The 21,131-nt window shown below is 38.8% G+C and overlaps 1 protein-coding gene across 1 annotated transcript in view; it reads left to right on the top strand.

Annotated features, from left to right (window-relative positions):
* The window catches only part of LOC114067798 (membrane-associated guanylate kinase, WW and PDZ domain-containing protein 2-like), a gene marked incomplete at its 5' end in the record, with an annotated part of 514,387 nt that overhangs the window by 439,816 nt on the left and 53,440 nt on the right, over window positions 1–21,131 (top strand). The window contains 4 exons of the mRNA XM_027903479.1: window positions 3,170–3,261; window positions 8,952–9,144; window positions 10,125–10,211; window positions 12,218–12,466. Coding sequence (XP_027759280.1) covers window positions 3,170–3,261; window positions 8,952–9,144; window positions 10,125–10,211; window positions 12,218–12,466 — 621 coding nt within the window. The remainder of the gene's footprint in view (window positions 1–3,169; window positions 3,262–8,951; window positions 9,145–10,124; window positions 10,212–12,217; window positions 12,467–21,131) is intronic.

Here is a 21,131-nt window from a genome sequence, read left to right as displayed (position 1 = left end):
GTGATACTTGTTCAATATTGAGGAATATTCAGGAATATTGAGCTGCTGCCACATAATAGTAGGGGCTTCCAATAAATCTACCAAGCATGAGCTCCTGTAGGAAAAGCACATACTAGTGAACACATTACCTGTCTTTCAGAATCAGGAAAAAAGGGATCTCAGTAGCAGGGCTTTAGAACATATTTTTTATCAAAGATGAACTGCCGATATGGAGATAAATTGAGAACCAGGTGAAAGGAGTTTACTAAAAGTTGGTTGCTCAGATTAATCTGGTAACTGATTTTTTACACCAAACAAGTTTAATCCATTTATACTTCAACTAGAAATTTTACAAAATGCCAACTATAGTTGAAACACTTTTACATTAGCTTGGAGAAGACAGTGCTTATCACGAAATGTAAAGAACAATGGCTAGAAAGCAGGTAAACAATTCTGCTAAAAGAACAGTTTCTGGACTGAAAGAATAATATTTTTTGAGAGCCTTGCATTGAGTCTTTTGTCTTATTTTCATTAATCAATTAAGCAAAAAAACCAAGGTCCACTTTCAGAGAAGGTAATCTGAGGAATCTATGGTCTAGCTATCTCCAGACCAATGGAGAGGTGGTCAGTGCAGCCAGTAGAGTCATACCATACCAAGCATGAAAGCTGAAATAGTCAATAGCAACAATGGAGGAAGCAGTCTTGTGTACTAGTCAGTCACTGGAGATGCTGTGATATTACTTAAAAAAATAAATAAAATTATGGGATGCAATCCATCAGTGAAAACTCTGAATGAGGCTGGTGACCTGGCAACAAAGACCACAAACAAGTTCAGCTACCATTGCCTTCTTTGCCTATGTCTTCACTAGTAAGGTCTGTGTGCTGTTTGCTTGCAGAGGTTTGCAAAAACAGGAAGCTGGATTAGATGACCCAGGGATCCTTTCCAGTCCTGTGTTTTGTTTCCTTAGTGGGACAGAAAAGAACATCATTTTTCAAAAGCAGTTTTCAGTAGGCTGCTCAGAGTTGGCAGAGAATGGTCTCCATGGATTTCCAGCTCTTTAGGAAGGAAGGCTCTTCTGAGCAAGCGTGGTGGCAGAGTCAGTTAATCCAAAGGCTTCTGAACTGTGTTAGAGGTCATAAAAACCTATGCCTATATACAATATTTTTTAGCCTAAACCTTTTCCTGGTCAACCTGGCTTATCTATTCAATTCTAAATGGGAAGAAAAACATCTTCTTTTAAAAGAAATAGTACCTCTTATTTTGAATTTTGGTGCCAAATTTAGTTTGGAAGAGCTTTGTCAATGTATCTGTTTGAGGGATGTTTTCATCTCAATTTGCCAAAGCGAGTATTCTTCACAGCCTGACATTCTTGTACTTTCCTGATGTATTCCCAACTGTGCATATTCATTCACATGTGTGCAAATAAAGGTAGTTCTTGGTTTGTAACAGACTGCTGGAAACAGTGCCTTTGAGTGTTAGACCTGGGTTACAAATGGTGATCATACTGTGTCTATCTACAAAGCTCTCTCCTTGTGCTAAAATCCATCCTTGTAGGCACATCAAATCAGTAAAGCATTGCTTTAATCTGAAAATTCCTTTGCCTCTCACAACGTGTAAACAATTTGGATTAAGTTAATATACTGTACATGCACAAACTTCATTTGTTCTTTAACATACTGTTGAGACACTTATAAAATAAATTTTAAAAGTCAGTATAATAAGCTGTTCAGTTCTCTTTGGGTTCTCAATATATGAGAAGTAAGTTGGTAGGAAAAGGTAATATTTTCATTTTACCAATTGAAATATTTGTGGTTCGATATCTTACCAATATAGACTGTTGAAATAATGCACTATGCTTCTGTCTGTAGAGGATTTTTGATTGCACAGTCATAGTAAAGAACCAGTGCATTTAGTTCTGTATTTGTCTTTGTAAGACTTAACTGAAACAGATTCAGCTTTAATCCCAGACTAAACCTGGGATCTGCTCAATTCCACGGTTTATGAGGTGTCCACTGATGGCTCTGAGAGGAGATCCATGAGAGATGCTGAAGCACCATATTTCAGCCATCTGTAGTCCCTCCCGTCCCAAGGAAACAAGGCACAACTGGTGACACTATGAGCAGTTTGCTGAAATAAACCTACTCATCCCCTTTTGTCTCTGAGGGTTGGCAACAAGCTGATCAAAGCCGTCACAATGCGTAGACCAGAACGCAATTCGTAGGAAAGACCATTCCTGTTAATCACCGTCCTGCTTTAAGTGATGAACCTAAAACATCTCTGAGCATGCAGACAAAGCAATAATAACAAAAAACAAGTTCTTAGTCCCTTAAATGCTTACAGTTTCACTTTGTAATATTTGAAATTTTATTCTATTATTATTATTTTTGTTGCAGAACAATAGATTCTTTCAGGTGACTCTAAAGACATTTTTATAAGAAAATGTCTTTTAAAAGACACTTTGTTCCTGAATTGATATTTTCCAGGACAGAATATGTTTTTTACTGCCAGGTTACACATGCATATGGAAGCACAATCTTAAGGATTCAGAAAGCTGTTTAGACTTTAATTGGGTAGCATTAAGGAGTTCAAGTTAATGATGTTAGCTTTCAGTTTAAATCCTGAGACTTAGAGGCTTATAATGAGAGCTTTCGTCAAAACTCTTTATTGAGAGTATTGCCAGAAAGTGAATACTTAAAAGCTACATTACATAAAAAGACATAATGCTCTATATCTGTGTTTGGAAGTTAAATGACCTGTAATGATTTTCATCTTTTGTAACTTGGACTGATGTATCTCTATCTCCCATTTCAGTTTATTCTTTTTAAGGTTTAATGAACTGCAAGGAAAACACAAATTAAATACCAGAGGTGGATGAACAGCAGTCCATTATGCAGTCAGTTTTAGGAAGAAGACACCTTTATAGCCTCTATTTGGGACAGACTTTTCCAGTACTGTTCTTCTATGAATGTATTCTAGCTTGGTTTAGTCTATTCTACTGAACATAATCATCCTCCAAGAGATAACCTGCATTTTCAATTCTCCTCCTTGTCTGTGGCCCATTTGTTTCCACCAGCTCTAACCAGGATGCCATTAGTCATGTGCAATGAACACAAGGTGGGAGGGAAGATGGTACAAATTCTCAAGACAAGGCCAAAATGCTTTGCTCAGTGGGATTTCCCTTTAAACCAGGTCCCGATTACAAGGAGCTGGATGTTCACCTTCGGAGAATGGAGTCTGGGTTTGGCTTCAGGATCCTGGGAGGAGATGAGCCTGGACAGCCTGTGAGTTATTTCTTCCTGATTTTCCTTTTCCTTCCGTACTCTAAAACCTGTGTAAGGTCAGAGAAATACTACTACATAGCTGAACCCAAATGAACATTCTGTTAAGGCTATAAGTAAAATGGCTCTTATTCATCCATAGAAAAAGACAGATCTCTCAGGTTGTTCACATCTAAAAGACGTAACAGTCAATTAAGTTGGACTCAGAAGGCGTTAAGGTAGAAATAGTGCATCACTCATCCCATTACTGCAGAGTGTGACACGGCATCTCTTAATCTTCACTTTCCAAAACCAAGTTTAAGCAGAAGATTTTAAAAATCAAATTATGTGAGACTGTCTATGACCACATCCAATACAGGCAGACAGTATGCATAATATATGCATAAAGTTAAAAGATACTGTCAACAATGCAGTAACCAAATAACAGATAACAAAACCTACATAGATTCACTGCAGGTGAAATAAATATATTAAATGGAACATATACACAGTATTTAAAAGAAATTTTGTAGAAGCCCAGAAGATACAGGGCTGATGTGTGAGATATCACAAATATGTAAACATTTTTTGTACACTATAATTTTGAGAGAACAGGCAGAATTAGTACTCCTTTGAAAAAAACTTCATGATGTAACCATATTTTGGTAGTGAGGACTAATCCCAAGTCAATAATAATAGTGGTTTATTATCACAACCTTATGCACAGTCTGAGTCCTGTGCTACCACATTTCTGACATGTTATAACTAATTAATAGATTTATATATTCCCTAACCATTAGATTTGTGTATTCTGTATTCAAATTCACACAGAATAATATAGTTTTCATTCAAGCATTAACATTAACCAGCACATGGCTCTGAGAAACAAAGAAGCTCTTCTATTTTAAAATTTTCAACAAGTACTGATAAATATTAATAGTTTACTGATGTCTGCTGTAAAAAGAAAAAAACACACTGTATTCTCAAAAAAACTGCTTCAAATGCTGATTGAAATGCAGAGGTTCTCATTTAGAATGAGTGTTTTGGAATGATTTTCAAACATAAGTTATTACTTAAGGACTCCAAAACAACACTGCTTCATCATCTACACTTGTGACAGATTTGTGCCTGAAGCCCCCCGATATCAAACTGCCTTCTGTGGAGCACGTCCCACTGCATATAAAATGAGGCACATTCTCCAACTAAGCATTTTTCCAACCCTTTCTAGATGGCCCAGCCAGTATGGGTTCTCAAAGCTCACCTACTGGATGAAACCAAAAAGGAAATCTGTTAGGAGATAGTGTTAATGTGCCATTTTATCATTTTATACTGTAAAGAAATGGCACTAGTGGAAGGCACTACCTCCAAGATCAGATGGCTGGGGCTTTGAGCAGCCCAGTGTAATGGAAGGTGCCCTGCCAATGGATTTCCCTCCCCTATTGCAGGGAGGTTGGAAATAGATGATTTTTAATCCAACCCAAACCATTCTATGATTCTAGAGCATTTGGAAATCTCCCTCTACCTGCTTCAGACAATAGCGTCTAATGGCATTTTTTCTCTCCCAGGGAAGTGTCCCTGGCTACAAAGCTGTTCGGTATTCTGGGGAAGTCTCTCTTAGTGTATTCTTTGGGGTTTTTTTCATTACAAATGGATAATTAAGTAGTCACAGACTGAGTGTCTGACTGTCTCTGCAGATTGGAGGTTTATGACTGTCTCATGAGGAAAAGTGCAGTTCAAATGCCTTATTTAAAAGATGATTATTTATATAAAACTGAATTTCAACCTAAAGAACTGAGAAAAACTTCTTTTAGAATACGCAATATTCTGATAGTTAAGAATACATGCCAGAGTTGTGAAAGGCTCTGCTCAGCAAACCAGTAGAAAAGGAATTTTGAAACAAGCCTTTTGCCCCGCAGCAACATGCATTGTGCACTGAATTGTTACAGAGGAAAAAGGTCTTTCTAGTGTCTTTTCAGCAAAGGACTGACCTGACTTTGCTGTCCGAAGTCAAAGAGTCATAGCTGGATACCAAATGCAGACATAAGCAACTTGCTGTTTTTGGAAAGCAGGACCAAAAATGCTGCCTTTCTGTGAACCACCCCCTTCACTGTCCTGCTGAACAATTGCTCCCAGCCTGTGCTTAGCCTCAAGGTTGCTATCTCTATTTCAGTGCCTGCAAATACAAAAGCATTTTTTCCTAGATTTACCAATCCAACGGGATTTATGTCTCCCCACAAACCATGTCTCAAAGTCCTCAAGAGTTACTAAGATCCTAATTTGAGGCCAAGGATCCTAAGGTAAAAAGGCACCTCCTCAGAACTAAGTGTTGCAGTGCTGAATTTCTCAATTCTCACTCCCTCGTTATTGCCCACCTACTTGTCTTCACTGATCAAATACATCACCAATAAAACCACAAATACACTCTTCTCTGTTTTTTAGTGTACTTCTATTTTGTATTAAAAGTACAAGACTTCTTAACTATTTTCTCCCCTCCACTGCTTCCCTGCTCCCCCATGGACAGCCCACCTGCAGCCTCCCATTTCTTTCACCTCCAGAAAAGGAGAGGCAGTCTCCAAACCCCTGCTTTTCCTATGAAACAAGAACTGAGACACTTTGAAATTTTTGTTTCAGGTCTCCTGCTGTGCAGTCAGGTAACACAGAACAAAAGGAAGCTTTTGTCTTTGAGTTTGATTTCTAAAAAGGAATATGGGTTCTTCAGCATAAGGCAATAACTTTTTCAAAGAAGCAGAATCCAAATAAAGTTTTTTTAGAAAGATAATACTGACACTATAGAGGGACTGTAGCTTAGTTTCATTCTAGTTATATCAGCTACCTGGCTCCTTAGAAGAATAAAGGGCTGTTGAAATATTACACTTTCTGTAAGTGTAAAGATGCTTTTGAAAGACAATACTTAAATTGAGAAATTTCAAATATCAAGATTGTGAGTTATGCCATTTCCAATCACCTCTTAAATCTTCTAATATCATACCACCACAGGTATTTATCGTATATTGATATCGTAACTTGAGGATTTAGTCTGGCTCTGTTACAGTTAATTATAATATCACCGAAACTTTGCAAATATACACAAATTGGAACTTTTCTGAAGTTGAAACTTGCTGTCCAAAAAGGGAGATGTATTTTGGATACATTTGTGCAGCTCAAACTCAAAATGACAGGAACATATACATAATTTCACTAAGAGTTTTACCTTTTCAACACAGGTGGACTGCAATTCTTCTCAAAAATGTCTACAAGATGCATGTTTATATTCTTTTTATTATCAATGCCAAGATACAGACACTTCTAAGACATAACAGATGTCCATTGAGCAAAATGTTGGGATAATGCATGGGAAGTCCTATTTTAGCAGTGATTGGGCAGAGTTCAGATAAGGAGCTTGGATTTGGACATCATAGGCACTTAAAATTAAGTGAATCACACCTTTTATGTGTATACACTTAATTTTACTATGTGCCTGTAAAGCTACTGTGTTATATTCAGAGAAACTGAAACTGAAACACAAAATCAAATAATTACCAAGAATCACAAAGCCAGTATCAAAACAGAATAATAACATGTATGAGTTAATCAATTTCAGATTATGCTCTGCTGCAATCTTCCCAGTCCCAGTATTTCTCATGTTTAATTTCAAACAGTAGGAGAAACTTTCCTTTTTCTCTACAACAAACTCTTTATTGCTTACATGCCGTTATCCTTTTCCTCACAAATTCAAAGCAATCTCATGCCAGTATGAAACTGTAATATAATCCTGATATATATTTTACCAATTTGTGTTTTGCATGTAGAATTGATAACTGTTATGGCAACTACTCATCCATGAAATGAGAGCAGATGCTGGATAAGAAACAAGTTCAGACACAGAAAATGAGAAAATTAGAAATGTTAAGTTATTCTTGCTATTAAATGTACCAAGTAACAGATATGGTGGCCATCATCTTGATAAACACATCCGAAATGTTCAAAGTTGGACCCTGATGCTTATGCTAGGAGTCCACCACTGGGATGAGTAACACAATCCCATTCCCAGGTGGACATGTGAAATGTCAGCAATAACTAATTAGTCAAAAATAGAATGAGTTTTTACACTTTGCTGTGCATACTGATGACCTACCGTGCTGTGATTTGCATTTGTGTTTCTCCAAAGGTTAAATAGGCACAAATTGTTCACTATTTTGGCTGACAATCATAAAAAAACTTAAAGAGCTCAATAAATCCAAAGGAAGAAGATACGCCCTATAATCTTCCAAACTGCAGAGGGTTATCACCCATCTCTTCACAAAAGAACTAGGGAAAAATTCTTACTCATATGCCCAACTGGAAAGGTTTTGGGAATACTCTGTGTACATCTAGCTAAACTCAGCCTTGGAGAGCTTTTTTGCTGTCCAGTAAAGGAGCATAAATACGTGTTTCATAGCTGGATTTTGCACAAAGTATTTGCCAGAGCTTTGAGGTATATTCTTCCACTATTTGAAGAACAGAATAGAGAATCTGAAACAGTCTCTGTGGCCACTCAGCCTGGCGCTGCTTAACAGGATCCCAGGAACACCAGAAATCAGGAAAACACTGCATCATGTTCTCTTTGCTAAGTTTTGAAAGCAAAAGTAAGCCAAAGGGAGGCTAAAAACTGGGGAAAATTCTCCAATCTCCGCACAGGGTTTCATTTAAACACTCTGCTGGGATACTTGCAACTCTGCAGCTAAGACCACAAAAAAAACCCACAGGAGCACCTTGTGACTACCACATCTAGCCTTCGCAGTTCATCATGAAAAGCAGTGCTTTATAGCTTTTATCTTTTCTTATTTAAAGTGGATTGTCACACGGCATGTCATATCCATCATTCTGTGCTCACTCTCATAGTGAAAAAGAGAAAGGAAAACTTGGAACACTTTATGGATGCTTTAATATTCTTTCAAAGAAAGCAGGTTTTGTTTGAATCAAGCTCAGCTGTTCTACTAGTTATTCCACAGAGAAAATATATATGTCTTCTTCTAATAAATTATGTGAAAATATATGTATATAAAGTGGAGAAAATTGTTTAAAGTTTTTGGACAGATTTTTACTAGTTTATATGTCCCATACAAATTATATTTAAATCTTGATTTGGGAAAACAGCATCTGCCCAGGACAAGCCGACATTTTTCCCCTTTTTTCCATTTTGTTAATCAGTCACTACCTAAGGAATTATTCATTATAAATAAAAACATTTTAATATAGCAGTTCTTTTCTCCTAAAGAGTCTGAAAGCAACCTCAGTGTGGTGGGGTCACTTCCACTAATCATCTCAGGTGTATAATTCTGGGTGTTTAAATCACACAGCAGTGAAGAACCTTTGATAAGAAATATACAGACTCACAAATTTTAAGTCAAAAGGATCCTTACATGGAATTAATGTTTAGATCTTGTGTTTAATGTAGTCTTATAACTCCACACTCCTCAGCGACAGATTGTCTTGATTTGAAGGTATCAAGCAGATTTTCCTTAGATTAGGATTCTCAGGTGTGTCACTCCTATGCAGGTAGGAAACATCTTACCTTCTTACCAAAGGCAAGAAAGCACAGCTCTCAGACACAATTTCTTCACCTGTGCTAAATCTCTAGCCTAATTTTGGAAGAAAGGGAAAATCACCGTAACATTCATGTAAGTTGGAGGCTCAGTGTATAAATGACAGGATTTTGTTTCTTTGCTGCCTAGATTCTCATCGGAGCAGTAATTGCCATGGGCTCAGCAGACCGAGATGGTCGTCTGCATCCTGGTGATGAGCTGGTGTATGTAGATGGGATTCCAGTGGCCGGCAAAACCCACCGATATGTGATTGATCTTATGCATAATGCTGCCCGAAATGGGCAAGTGAATCTTACTGTGAGGAGAAAGGTGCTACCCACGGGTGAGTGAAGGCTGGGAAAGGTGAAATGAAAAACAGATCCCAGTGCTAGCAGCACAAACAGGTGCTGTTCTTAAAAAATAGAGGAAATAAAAGTGAATGTTGGTGTCATTTTGCAAAAAGAATAACTGTAAATGTGTCCCTTGTTTCTGTGACAAAAATACTACAGCTGAGTGTTGTTTCCTTCAGAAGTGGAAACAATATTGGCAACCCTGGTGTGGTGATCATGAGTGCTCTGGATTTGTTCCATGCTGTCTTGGTCTGTACTGTCTCCTCTTGTGCACTTTTGGGACTAATTGTTCACCCAAGTTAAAGCCATTTGAGCTGACTGTGTCAATAGGCAATCAGAGAAAGGCTCAAAGACTGTTAACTGTTCAGGGCAGGAACTCATTTCACTCTTGTGTGTGTTAAAAGCCCATTTCTGGTCTCACTTATGTCATCTGAAATTTCCCCCTGAATTGCAACACAAGCTGGCTGAAAACCTTCTGTAGTGCACAAGTGGCTCCTAGGAACAGGGCCAGATTCTCCCATCCAGGAGACACATTCAGAAAATGAACCTAAAACAATATGAAGTGTTTGTAGTAAATTAGATGTTTAGACTAGCTTGGTCTCAAACATCGGAACCTGGAGGAGTGTGTGGCAGCATCTAATAAAGCTTTAATGGGAGAATTTAATGCAGTTCCATTGCAATCTTCACTTGCTCGAGGAGAGAAGTTTATTTAAGAACTTTTAAAGCATTTGTGGTGAGTACACTTCACTGAGGCACCAGAAATGAGCAAACCCACGTTCCCAGCCTGTCCTGTCTTCTGCCTCCCCGCGCCCTAGATCCACTGTCGCTGCCTGCACCATTCCCCTTCACTCCCCTGCCAAAAAACCGCCCTCCCACTCACCTTCGTGTTCTCAGTCCCCCTCCCACTGCGGCACCACAGCTCCCTGCCAGCCGCTCTCTCGCGGGACTGACTTTCTTCTGTTACTGACTCCAGAGTCCTCCAGCCAGAAAGCTCCCCCTGCGCCCGGCGCGACGCCCCCTCGCAGCTCCCCCAGTGCGAGGAAAATGGCCAATAACCAAGGTAATTCGCTGAGTCCTTGCCTTTAGCGCCTTCCCCAGGTCAGCCGGCTGTACAGAACGCAGGCAAAATTAGCGAGGGGGTTAGCACGGAGTGGGTGCCAGCCTTTGCTGCTGCTTGTTAAATACTAAAGGGTCTACTAGCCAGCCTGGTCTCCTAGCACAGAGGACGAGGCAAGCTGGTAAAACACCTGAAGTTGTTCTTGGGCCTTGAGAGGGCCACACCAGGGAATATAGTGTGTAACTCATTAAGATTTAAGCATTGCAGGAGCTGAACAAGCTTTTAATGTGGTCTGTTACAACATAAGCTTTGTGGAAAAATTTTAAAATGACTGATGTTGACCGTGACTGCAAAACTCTGTACTAATACATCAAGCCAATTAATTTCACAGGAATTTCTCACTAGCATGAATGTATACAACCGAGGGGCTTGGGGTTTTCCTTACTTGTCTGCAGCTGATGTGTTAGCCTTCACCTGGAACCACCATTTTCCACATACACTTACCCAAATCTGGAACAGAAAATCACAATTCACAAGCTCTAGAAAACAATTTGATTAGGAAAATGTGGTATTCAGAACAATGTGGATTAAAATGTCATTTTTTCACAGCCAGAAGCAAAATGCAGTTTTTCTGATGAATGTCTATTTCACACCTGATAGTCAAATAGCCATTTAAACTTTTCCTCCTTTATCTTTCTTTTCCTATATTTAATGGCATTCAATTGCATTCCTTTATGGTCAAGCCAGACTTTGGTCATTCTACAGAGTAGGATAATTTTTTCTTTGCAGCCATACTGACATAAACAATATTCAGCTTTCTGAAATGTGGCAGCCAGAAAATGAGATCTCTCTTGTCACTGACTATGGCATTTGGTTGCAGATTTGGTTCAATAACTCTTGGAGATTTTCAGTTCTAAAGCAGGAGTATAATAATTGTTTGGTTTTCTTCCTCTTTATACTCTCTAATTACTTTATTTCACAGTTGCAGAAGAACCGCTAAAGGACACACCTGACTGAGAAAACAACAGCTTGTCCTTGGATGATGTTTATTTTATTAATATATACACAAGGAAGGTCTAATTTGCAAACTCTCTACCTAGGATGTATGTGTGTATGCGTGAGCTCCTCACATGTTCAGTAAAATGACTCCGCCACTCTCGTTGCTCAGAACAGAAAACATATTACTTACATTTATCTGAAAGTTCTGTATTAAACTGTCAATAAATTCTGATTTGTGTAAACAACTTAGATCTGCAAGGAATATAAATCTTTTTTCCCATCTGGAGAAGTAACTTTACTGTTTTCAGTTGCCAAAATGCTTGCACTAAAAAATGTGTAATCCCACAAGTTTTAACTTGTTCCCTGGTTTTGTTACTGTAAAGCAATACTGAGGTGTGGATGGACTCCATTTTCACTTCTGCCCTTCTGAACTTGCCAGACAAGAGCGTCTTCAAACTCTTTAGATGACCACTGCTTTTGCCATGACATCCACAGAAAAACTACTTGTGATCATTTTTCATTGTATAACTGCTCTGTTCCATGAACATCTTTTGAGCATGCTAATCAGCTTGTAAGAAGAACATAATGCAGCTAATCCTAATTACTCTATGTTAACTCCCTGCTTAAATTCCTGTAATCCAAACGCAAATAATTTTATATTGGATTAGAGTCACATTTTCCTCTTGATGAAAAATCAAGCAGCAGATAAGGGAATAGTGATTGCTAATGTTTTTGCTGTTCAGATAGACACTGTTTCTCACTTTAGTTTCCCCTCTTCTGGCTAGCTTAGCAGTGAGGGCTCATGCTTGCTTTATCTGATTACCCTTGAAAGTTCTGCATAATTGTGTGGATTCCTGTCTCTCTGCATCTATTACAGCTCCTAGTTTAATGCTTGCAGTAGTCTGGGCTGTAGACAGTTGACTGTATTCATGTTGCATTAGCTAATGCACTGTAAGTCACAGAGCCACTGAGCAAGTCAGCCTGTGACACTGGCGCGATTTATGTTGTAGGAGAACCCTGCCCAGAGAATGGCAGAAGCCCAGGCTCGGTGTCTACGCACCACAGTTCTCCAAGAAGTGATTACACCACTTACGCGAACAGTAATCACGCTGCCTCCAGTAGCAACGCTACTCCCCCCGAGGGCTTCGCGTCTCACAGCCTGCAAACCAGCGACGTGGTGATCCACCGCAAGGAGAATGAGGGCTTTGGCTTCGTTATCATCAGTTCCCTGAACAGGCCCGAATCTGGGTCCACAATAAGTAAGTAAATCATGTTGTTCAGTTTATACTTTTTCAAGTTTGCCCCAAATAAAAGGAAATAAATTAATTTAAACCTAACTGCTAATAATTTGTCACTGCAGAGATTGAAAGGGAAGGTACTCTCAGTGTTGCTTCAGGAGCATTATTTGTCTGTTGTATTTTGGACAAAACCAAAGGTTTTTCTGGCCTCTCGGGCACTGTGCTTCACACACTCCTTTGGCGGTCAGAGTAAGACAGGATTCACCCATGAAGTAGATTTTATCTGTTATTATGTCCCAAAGACACTCTGCAGGTAACCAGTAGGTTTATATTAATAAATTATTCCCCCATGTACAAGTGAATTTTTGGGGGTTTCGTTGATTTTTTTTTACTAAATCAGGATGAAGTTCAGGAAGTTGTAATAAAATCTTAAATCACAGCAAACCCTATGACAGCAGCTGTCCAGTTAGGAGACTGCAGAAGTAACTGGAAAATGGGAAAACTGGTTAGATACAGGTGCAGAGAGGCTGATTTTTTAACTGGTTGGAGTATAGAGAGCATAAAAATTACAGCTTAGTACAGGGAGATGATGTGTCTCTCTCTACTCAATAGTAGCCAGATTGCAAGATCTGCCCTTAATAATTATAGCTTGCTTTCTGTTCAGAAAAATAATGTTTGCTATGAGTCAATCTTATTGCTTTAATACAGGCATCTGGTGCCATTTGAGATGTCCTGGGTAGATCTAGGGAGAGGCCAGGCAGATGTGATATAGCACCTATGGAAGACTCAAACCCTTTGGTAGTGGCAGCTGCAGGCGCAGGGGGGCCTTTGGGTCTTTCCAATGACATTTAACCAACTGAGAGCTGAGCTCACTGGAAGAAGCAAGCAAAAAAAGCTTCATATTGAGAGTAATCTACATACCCTACCAAATCCACCTGAAACTGTGAATGCTAACCACGGATGAAAAACCTAGAGAAGTGAGAACATTTATAATTTTGCAAGTTGCAGCCATAATGCAGTCCTTTCCCTGTATTCAAAACATGTTTTGAAGGAACTGTTCTTAAGCCCAAGGCTGGCACCTGACAAAATCGCAGTTTCAACTGTTAGGGCCAAACTTTGCTCTTCTAAATTCATAACTGAAAGCCAGCTAAGAGAGTATGGGGAAAACCCTATCTCACAATAGCAAATTATCTCAGAAAACTTCTTTGCAGTATTTCATGATCATGCAGTTATTAAAAGAGTTGCTTTTCATGTTACCTCAGATGAATTTTAAAACTCCATGATTGCCAGAATTAATATTGTAACAAAACTGTAGATAATTAGCCTCTTGAGACTCTGAGTTTTCACTTTATTGAATATAATGGCCAACTGGAAGTTTTATGCAGAAGATCAAAAACAAAAAAAAAAAAATCCATAGAGGACATTGAGATATATACATATTAATCAGCTAAATCAGTCAAGAATTTTTCAAGAAAATTATTTCATAGGTAGAGTTTGTGGTTGGGGAGAAGGAGAAGGAATGAGGAAAGGAAGAGAAAGAGAAAATTCTAAAACAATCAAAAATTCTGTGACTGGAATATTCTCCTGAAGACTGCAGATCCAGGTTCAAGATTCAGCTTTGCCTCATACCCTCCAACATGTTCTTGCAGTACTTTTTTTTCTGCACAAGCAACTACATAGGTAGTCATTGTTGATGCTCAGCTGGACATCTCCAGTAGTAAAGGAAAATTACAGCTGCTATGGAAGTGACAAGTGAATTTATTCAAATAATAACTGCATTGAATTTCAGTGATCTCAAAGAGCACCAAATCCTAAGTTTACAAGAACAGCAATGAACAAAATAATTACTTTTGCTGTAGACAGTGACAGAACAGAGAAGAAAATAGCCTTTCTATGTGAACTCTGTTACAAAACAGTAGTAGAAAAAATATGCTGAAAATTACATGATCTTTCATCAGTCATAAAAACAGTCTAAAAATCATTGACTCTTTGTAAAGTAAGAGAGGTTCTTTTCTTTACTTAATTTGGGTAAGTACTTTTGGCTTTATTAAGAGGAGCATAGCCATTATTCCAGTGTTCCTGGTTTTGGAGCCAGTGCACTTGTTGCCAGCTCCTGTGTCCCCCTGTGGCACAGAATGATGCTGTGTAGGCATATGGAGTTAAATGTTAATGTTGCAATTGCAAAGCAATTCTGAAAGAATCAAAATGGGCAAAATAGGTCAGAAGAGGAAGTATCTTGTAATGCCAGACACTATTAGGAATGGCGTAGCCTAAAAAGTCGTCTCACTGGGAGCATTCTCAGGGCAAAGTGAGGAAGAGTTCCTTTGATTTAAGAATGTTTATTTTAATGACTTTATTCCCCTCTCTACTTTCTTGTAAAAGCAAAAGACTTGAGGTCTTGGAAGTATCATCACCACTTTTACTCAAGAAGGGACTTAATCTTCCTTAAACAAGGAAGTATTTTCCTTGTTCTTGAAATCACGCTTACAAATTATGTTTTACAATCCAGCAAATTCCAACAGTTCTTGCTGAGTACAGGAGCGTGCTCTTTTTGTCATTAGGTGCTTGTGCTTCAAGGACTGTTAAAATTGAAGTAGTCATTACAACAGAGTTTCTACTAGCTGCAGAGCTGCAGGTTCATTGGTTTGCTGCTTTGCAGTTGACCTAAAACTCAAGGCTTTACACAAAAGCTCACACTCCAGTTGCCATGAAAGGCTCAGAAGCTCCCAGAATTAAAAGATGTCACTCTTGTTCCAAGAGGCTTAGGGTCTTGGTCAACTTTTTTCTTGACATGCTGTTATGATCCAGTTCATTAAATTATTAAAGAGAGATGCCTCTGCCCAAATTAAGTTGCAAATGAAAACATACGCCGAAGTCAACAGTACGGATTTTTATTTAACAGTAAATGTGAGGTAGAGAGAGATAGAAAGAAATAGGAAAAAAGAGAGAGGGGGGAGAGAAAGAGAGTGACAGACAGATAAGCAGATAAAAATCACCACTCCATGGATTCCAGGGGCATCCCATTGATCCTCTTCTTGTGGTCTTCTTGGCGATGAGAGTCCTGTCTTGTTGAAGGGATGGTTGCAGTCTGGATCCATTGAGGGAAGCCCTGGGTTGTGAGAGAAGAAGCCTGGGTGGTGAGGCAAGAAGCTACAGAGTGTCTTGAGAAAAGAAGCCTGTGGTGGTAAAGTAAGTCCCATGTGATGTGGGAAGAAATCTTTGTGGTGAGCAAAGAAGTCCATGGTGCTAAGGGAAGTCCCAGGGATTTTTATTGTACTAGATAGAAACACCCCGGTACCTCCCCTGGAGTGGGGAGTTTTACAATGAATGATGTAATACTGGATCACAGAACATTTCATGACTCTTTTACACCTTTTAAGACAGCTTTCTGTTCCATCAGCACAGTTGAGTCCATTATGGCCCATCAGCAGACATTAATGTCTTCAGGCTACATGTTCATTGTTCTGGTAGTTCCCTGGAGGAGAGGTATTGCAGTGAGTCATTTGTTTAAGGATAGGGAAACACTACCCTGCCTCAAAGGATTTGCCTCTTTCCTTACTTTGCACATCATCAGCTTGCACCTTGATTGTCTGAGCCATTAGCATTCCAGTTTCTAACATTTATGGATACATTCTTCACCTGAGATAATTGGACACTGGTACCACCTTTATCTTATCTCAAGTTCCTGTCACAGCCCAAATTAGTAGGCATGTTCAGGAAGGGCTGGGCTTATGTAAGCAGCTGCTTCTTTGCACAATTTGCTACAGTGGACAAAAGTACTTCAGTGATTTTAAGAATATTTAAACCAGTAACTATTACAGTCTCTCACACATGCTTTGCAAAGGGGTTTGTTGTTACTGTTGATTTACAGGCCTGCCTTTGCCTTACAGAAATTTTCAAAATGCTAGATGCAGTTTTTTTGCTATTGATACAGAGAGTGAGGACAGACTATAGCCATAATTAGAGAACAGACTATTTTTCCACATTTTGTGATAGGCAGCACTGTAGTAGCTGCCATTTTAATAAGCAAATCTTAAGTATTTTGGAGCCAGCCATTAGATCTGGATGTCATTTTTACTTACTGGTACTTGCTTAAACATCCAATTCTTGTGGCACATTTATTTTCCTGTGTCAATAATGGTAGAAATTTTGTTTCCTGTTTGTCAAAGCTTTGCCTGGGATGTTCTCTAATCCAGCACAGGAGATTATCGTGCACTGAACTGCAGTTCTGATGTGGGGCAGATCAGGAATGGAAAATAAATGACACGGAATGAATGAAGAGATTTCACAGGGCAAAACAGGGGCATAGAAAAGGTCAGCCATGCTTCTAATTTTTATCAGTAAAAGAAGATAAAGTGGATAAATAAAGAACTGCCCTTGAGTGGTATATCCAGGAGCAAGTCATTTTGCCTACTGCAGAGGACCTTAGAGTGCTAAGCAATTAAGAAAAGAAAATACACCTGTTCAGGCTCCTGACCTATTTCTAGTGAAAGGACTGACTTCCATTGCCTCTAAAATATATTGTGCCTTTTCCCACATCGTCTTCCAACATTAAAGGGTGCTGTGGCTCTCATCCCTTTTCCAGGTAGGAGAAATTGCAGCTAAAATACTTAAAATTTAATTAATTAATCTACACTTTGCATTACATTTAGGGAAATATTTTTAGAGTATCAAGATAAATATCTACATCCCATGGAAAAGCACTTGCATCCTGCTGGAAATGACCAAAATGAGATTTCTCTATGAACTTGTCCCAGAGTTTTATGGAGTACGTTTGTCCACGCCTACTTTATATCTTCCTGCCACTTTTAATGTATGTGTTTGGGATGCAACTTCATCTAAGAAAAGAACTTGTGATTCTCTGTAAATCTTTTAACATCCTAGTCTCCATAGAAATAAACCATGTGTTGTAAACAGATCCAGCTAACTTGAAACTTCCAGTGAAATTGGAAAATTGGAAATATTTCCAGGATTTTACTGTAGCAGGTACTGTCAATTAGCAGAGTTAGAAAGTGTAAATGAACTGAAAATACAGGCATAATCAATAAACAATTTTCAAAAAATTAGAGGCAGATGACTGTTCATACTTTTTATGATCTTCCTTCTGCTTAGCAAAAGAGGAATTGTAGATTTAATTTGTCCCTACGCTGCATATGCCAATGCCTGCTGGATTTTCAAAGTATGATAAAATAGAGCCTAATGAAAAAAATTTCTTTCATTTCTCAAAACATGCAGTCTTAACTACAAAACATAAATCCAAGCTAAGCCTCGTCTGACTGCAGAAAACAGCATTCTGAAATAAGTCCCGTTCAGCCTAGAGTTTCTTTGAAGTATAAAAACCAGCTTATTGATCAATGATAACTGTGTGAGCTGAGTTATTTGTGCAGCAATTTCTCCCATGCTTTTCCCGGGTAAGATGGTGCCTGGGTACGTAATTTTCTGTGACCAGTCTACAAATTCTAAAGAAGAATTCCAAACAGAGCTTTGGAAAAAAGGATGTCTGTCTATCCCACCTGGGACATCTTTGGAGCATAAGCAGTGAAAACCCACCCACAGTGTGAGTCCCCCATGGAAGATATTTGCAACATTTGGGCAAGGAATCTGGATTCTCATTTCTATGTAGTTTTGATATTCAACTTTAAGCTGTTCTTCTGCCTCTTCAGTTATAAAAGCACACTTTCTAAGCATGTTAAACTGATAGTGTAACTTGGAGCAGAAAGAAATTGCTACATGATTTAGTTTTTCAAATCAACATAAGCAATTAATCCTAGTGAAATAACCTTAAGGAATGAAAGAGATTTTTAATATCATCAAAATATATTTCTGCAGTTTGCAGGCATGAAATGTGCCATTACCTATTTGATATTTTGTGGACATAAAGCATGGAAGATCTTAACCACTTCACTCCCTTCTCTAGATGATTTTTGTCCTCCAGAATGTTCCTCAATAGGTCATTTGGACCTACAGCTGCTGCTCTTGCATTTTCAAAGAGCAAACACTGAAAGTTCTCTTAGCACAAATCCATCAAGGGAATCAAGGTTTTTCTAATGATTCCACAAGGCCCATTTTGCTTTCATGAGAAGCTTGAATTGAAGTACCTAAGTTCCATTAATTTTTTCTTAGATCTTCAGCTTTCTAATATGTGGGCAATCCTTCCCTCCTAGCTCCTTATGCCTTTGCTATGCAAGCAAATATGCTCCATATTAGAACACAGTGGTAAGTTTCAATTCACAGATTCATTAACGTAATAAACAAAAGGGATTATTTTCATCTGTAACTATGCAGCGTGCCCCAGAATTCTGTTTTCTAAATAGTGTCACATAAAATAACCCATCACTATCAGGAAAATATTTTTTAGTCCTGATAAAAGTCCACCACATTCAAGTTTTCCAAATTTTAGATTATTCAATAGCAGTGAAATTACAGATGTTTACATTTAATATGTTCTTCCTATTAAAACTTGATGTTCTGGAACCTGCTGATTGAATGAAAACTCTTGCACTTTTAGAGAGTTGAGAATATAATAAATATTCATTTGATTAGCTGTATAACATTGAAAAGGACAGCTGGCTCAGGAAGGCTCATTTGCTTGGTTTACTATCTGTATCTGTTAACATTAGAAAAGATTGAAAGAATTTATCTGCCAGAGGGTTTAATAAATAAAGCAGAGATTCAATTTTTTTTTTTCCCTAACTGATACTTCTTAATATTTAGATACTATAAAGAGGGAAAAAATGGGAAGTTGCTTTTTACAAAATACGGACTCAACAGTTATGTCTGAAAGCGCAGGATAGATGTAAAATAATAATTATTAATAAAAAATATTGATGTAAATCAGAAAAGCATTACTTTTTTTGGTAACATCATCTTATAATCAGCTGGTTTTAGCTCCTTTTTTTTAGGTCTTTCAAATGAAAAGAGAAATCAGAAAAGCACTATTTGTTGGTAATATCTTAGAATCAGCAATTTTTAGTGCTATCTCTTTTTTTTTTAGGTCTTTCAAATGAGGAGAAATTATTTTCCTTTGCAAAAAGCAAGAAGCTGATAGATATATCAGTCTTGTTGAACCTATTTTTCAGTGGTCTGGGTGAAGAGACAGAGTGTACCCTCAGCAAGTTTGCTGATGTTACAAAACCAGGAGGAGTGGCTGATCCACCAGAAGGGTGTGCTGCCATTCAGTCAGACCTGGACAGTCTGGAGAGTTGAGTGGAGAGGAACTTTGATGAACTTCAGACAAACAAATGGAGGGTCCTGCATCTGGGGAGGAATAACCCCAGGCACCAGTACAGGCTGGGAAGCAGCTCTGCAGAGAAGGACCTGGTGGTCCTGGTGAACAGCAAGCTGACCATGAGCTAGCAGTGTGCCCTCGTGGGCAAGGCCAATGGTATCCAGGTGTGTTAGGAATACTATTGCCAGCAGGTTGAGGGAGGGGATCCTGCCCCTCTACTCAGCCCTAGTGAGGCCACATCCGCAGTGCTGTGTCGGGTTCTGGGCTTCTCAATACAAGACAGTCATGCAACTCCTGGAGGGGGGTCCAGCAGAGGGCTGGGAGGATGATTAGGGAATTGGTGTATCTCTCTTATGAGGAAAGGCTGAGGGAGCTGAGCCTCTTCAGCCTTAAGAAGAGGTGGCTGAGAGGAGATATTTGCATACAAATATCTAAAGGGTAGGTGTCAAGAGTGTGGAGCAGACAATTGGCAGTTGTCACAAACTAAAACAAAGGAAGTTCATTCTGAAAATCTTCTTTCTTCTGAGGGTAACCATGCACTGGAAGAGGCTCCCCAGGGAGGCTGGGAAGTCTCCCTCCCTGGAGAAATTCAAAACCCACCTGGATGCAATCCTGTGCAACCTGCTGTGGGTGAACCTGCTTCATTGGGAAGGCTGGAGTAGGTGTTCTCCAGAGGCCCCTTCCAACCCCAACCATTCTGTGATTCTGTGATACACAGTGTTAGAAGCAGTATCTATATTCAGCAGCTGCTCTGGCTTTGTATACAGCTGACCCAAGCATATGGACCCTCAGGTGTAATGCCACAGAATTATTCTTTCTTTTCTGTGACATGAAGGTGTGGGAAGGATATTAATTTCACTAATGGAGAGCAAAATTGGGTGACTTTTACCAAGGAAAAAAATATGGAGAAAAATGTGAATTTGTAGTTATCAGTAAATTTCTGAAAGCAGATCTTATCCACTTTCTGAATGCAAAGATTACTTTTAAATCAGGTAACTCAGTGTTTTGAAATAAGTGGATCAAATTCTTTGCAAAGTCTAATCCAGGCATATGCTGCCACTGTTCAAATGTATTTGGAGAACAGCTTGTGACAAATTCTTACAAGAGGTATGAATAGGTATCTAAAAATTTTTAAGGACAAGTGAAATTATTTGCCACCAGTCAAGTGATCTGGGATTTCCTTTAATTATTACATTACATTATTAAATGCTCTGCTTAGATAAAATGAAGCACCAAAAATGCAATTTAAGAAAAAAATATGATGTGCTAATAAAATCCTAATTAAATGCCAGGCATCCCAAGACCTGCCATCCCGGGAGAGATCAAATAGCCACTCAGCTCCACACTGTCCCTTGGCTGTGACCAGTGGCAGAGAGGACAGTGCCTACAGTAGCTTCCCCAGACATCTCCTCAGCTTTCACAGCCATTAATTTCTGATTTAATCTGCAGTGATTCACC

The sequence above is a fragment of the Empidonax traillii genome, unplaced genomic scaffold (assembly GCF_003031625.1).
Source record: "Empidonax traillii isolate 1590-97213 ecotype Southwest subspecies unplaced genomic scaffold, ASM303162v1 scaffold968:size590757, whole genome shotgun sequence".
NCBI classification, from domain to species: Eukaryota; Metazoa; Chordata; class Aves; order Passeriformes; family Tyrannidae; genus Empidonax; species Empidonax traillii.
Note: the sequence above shows the minus strand (reverse complement) of the source record. Positions and strands in the feature narration are given on the sequence as shown.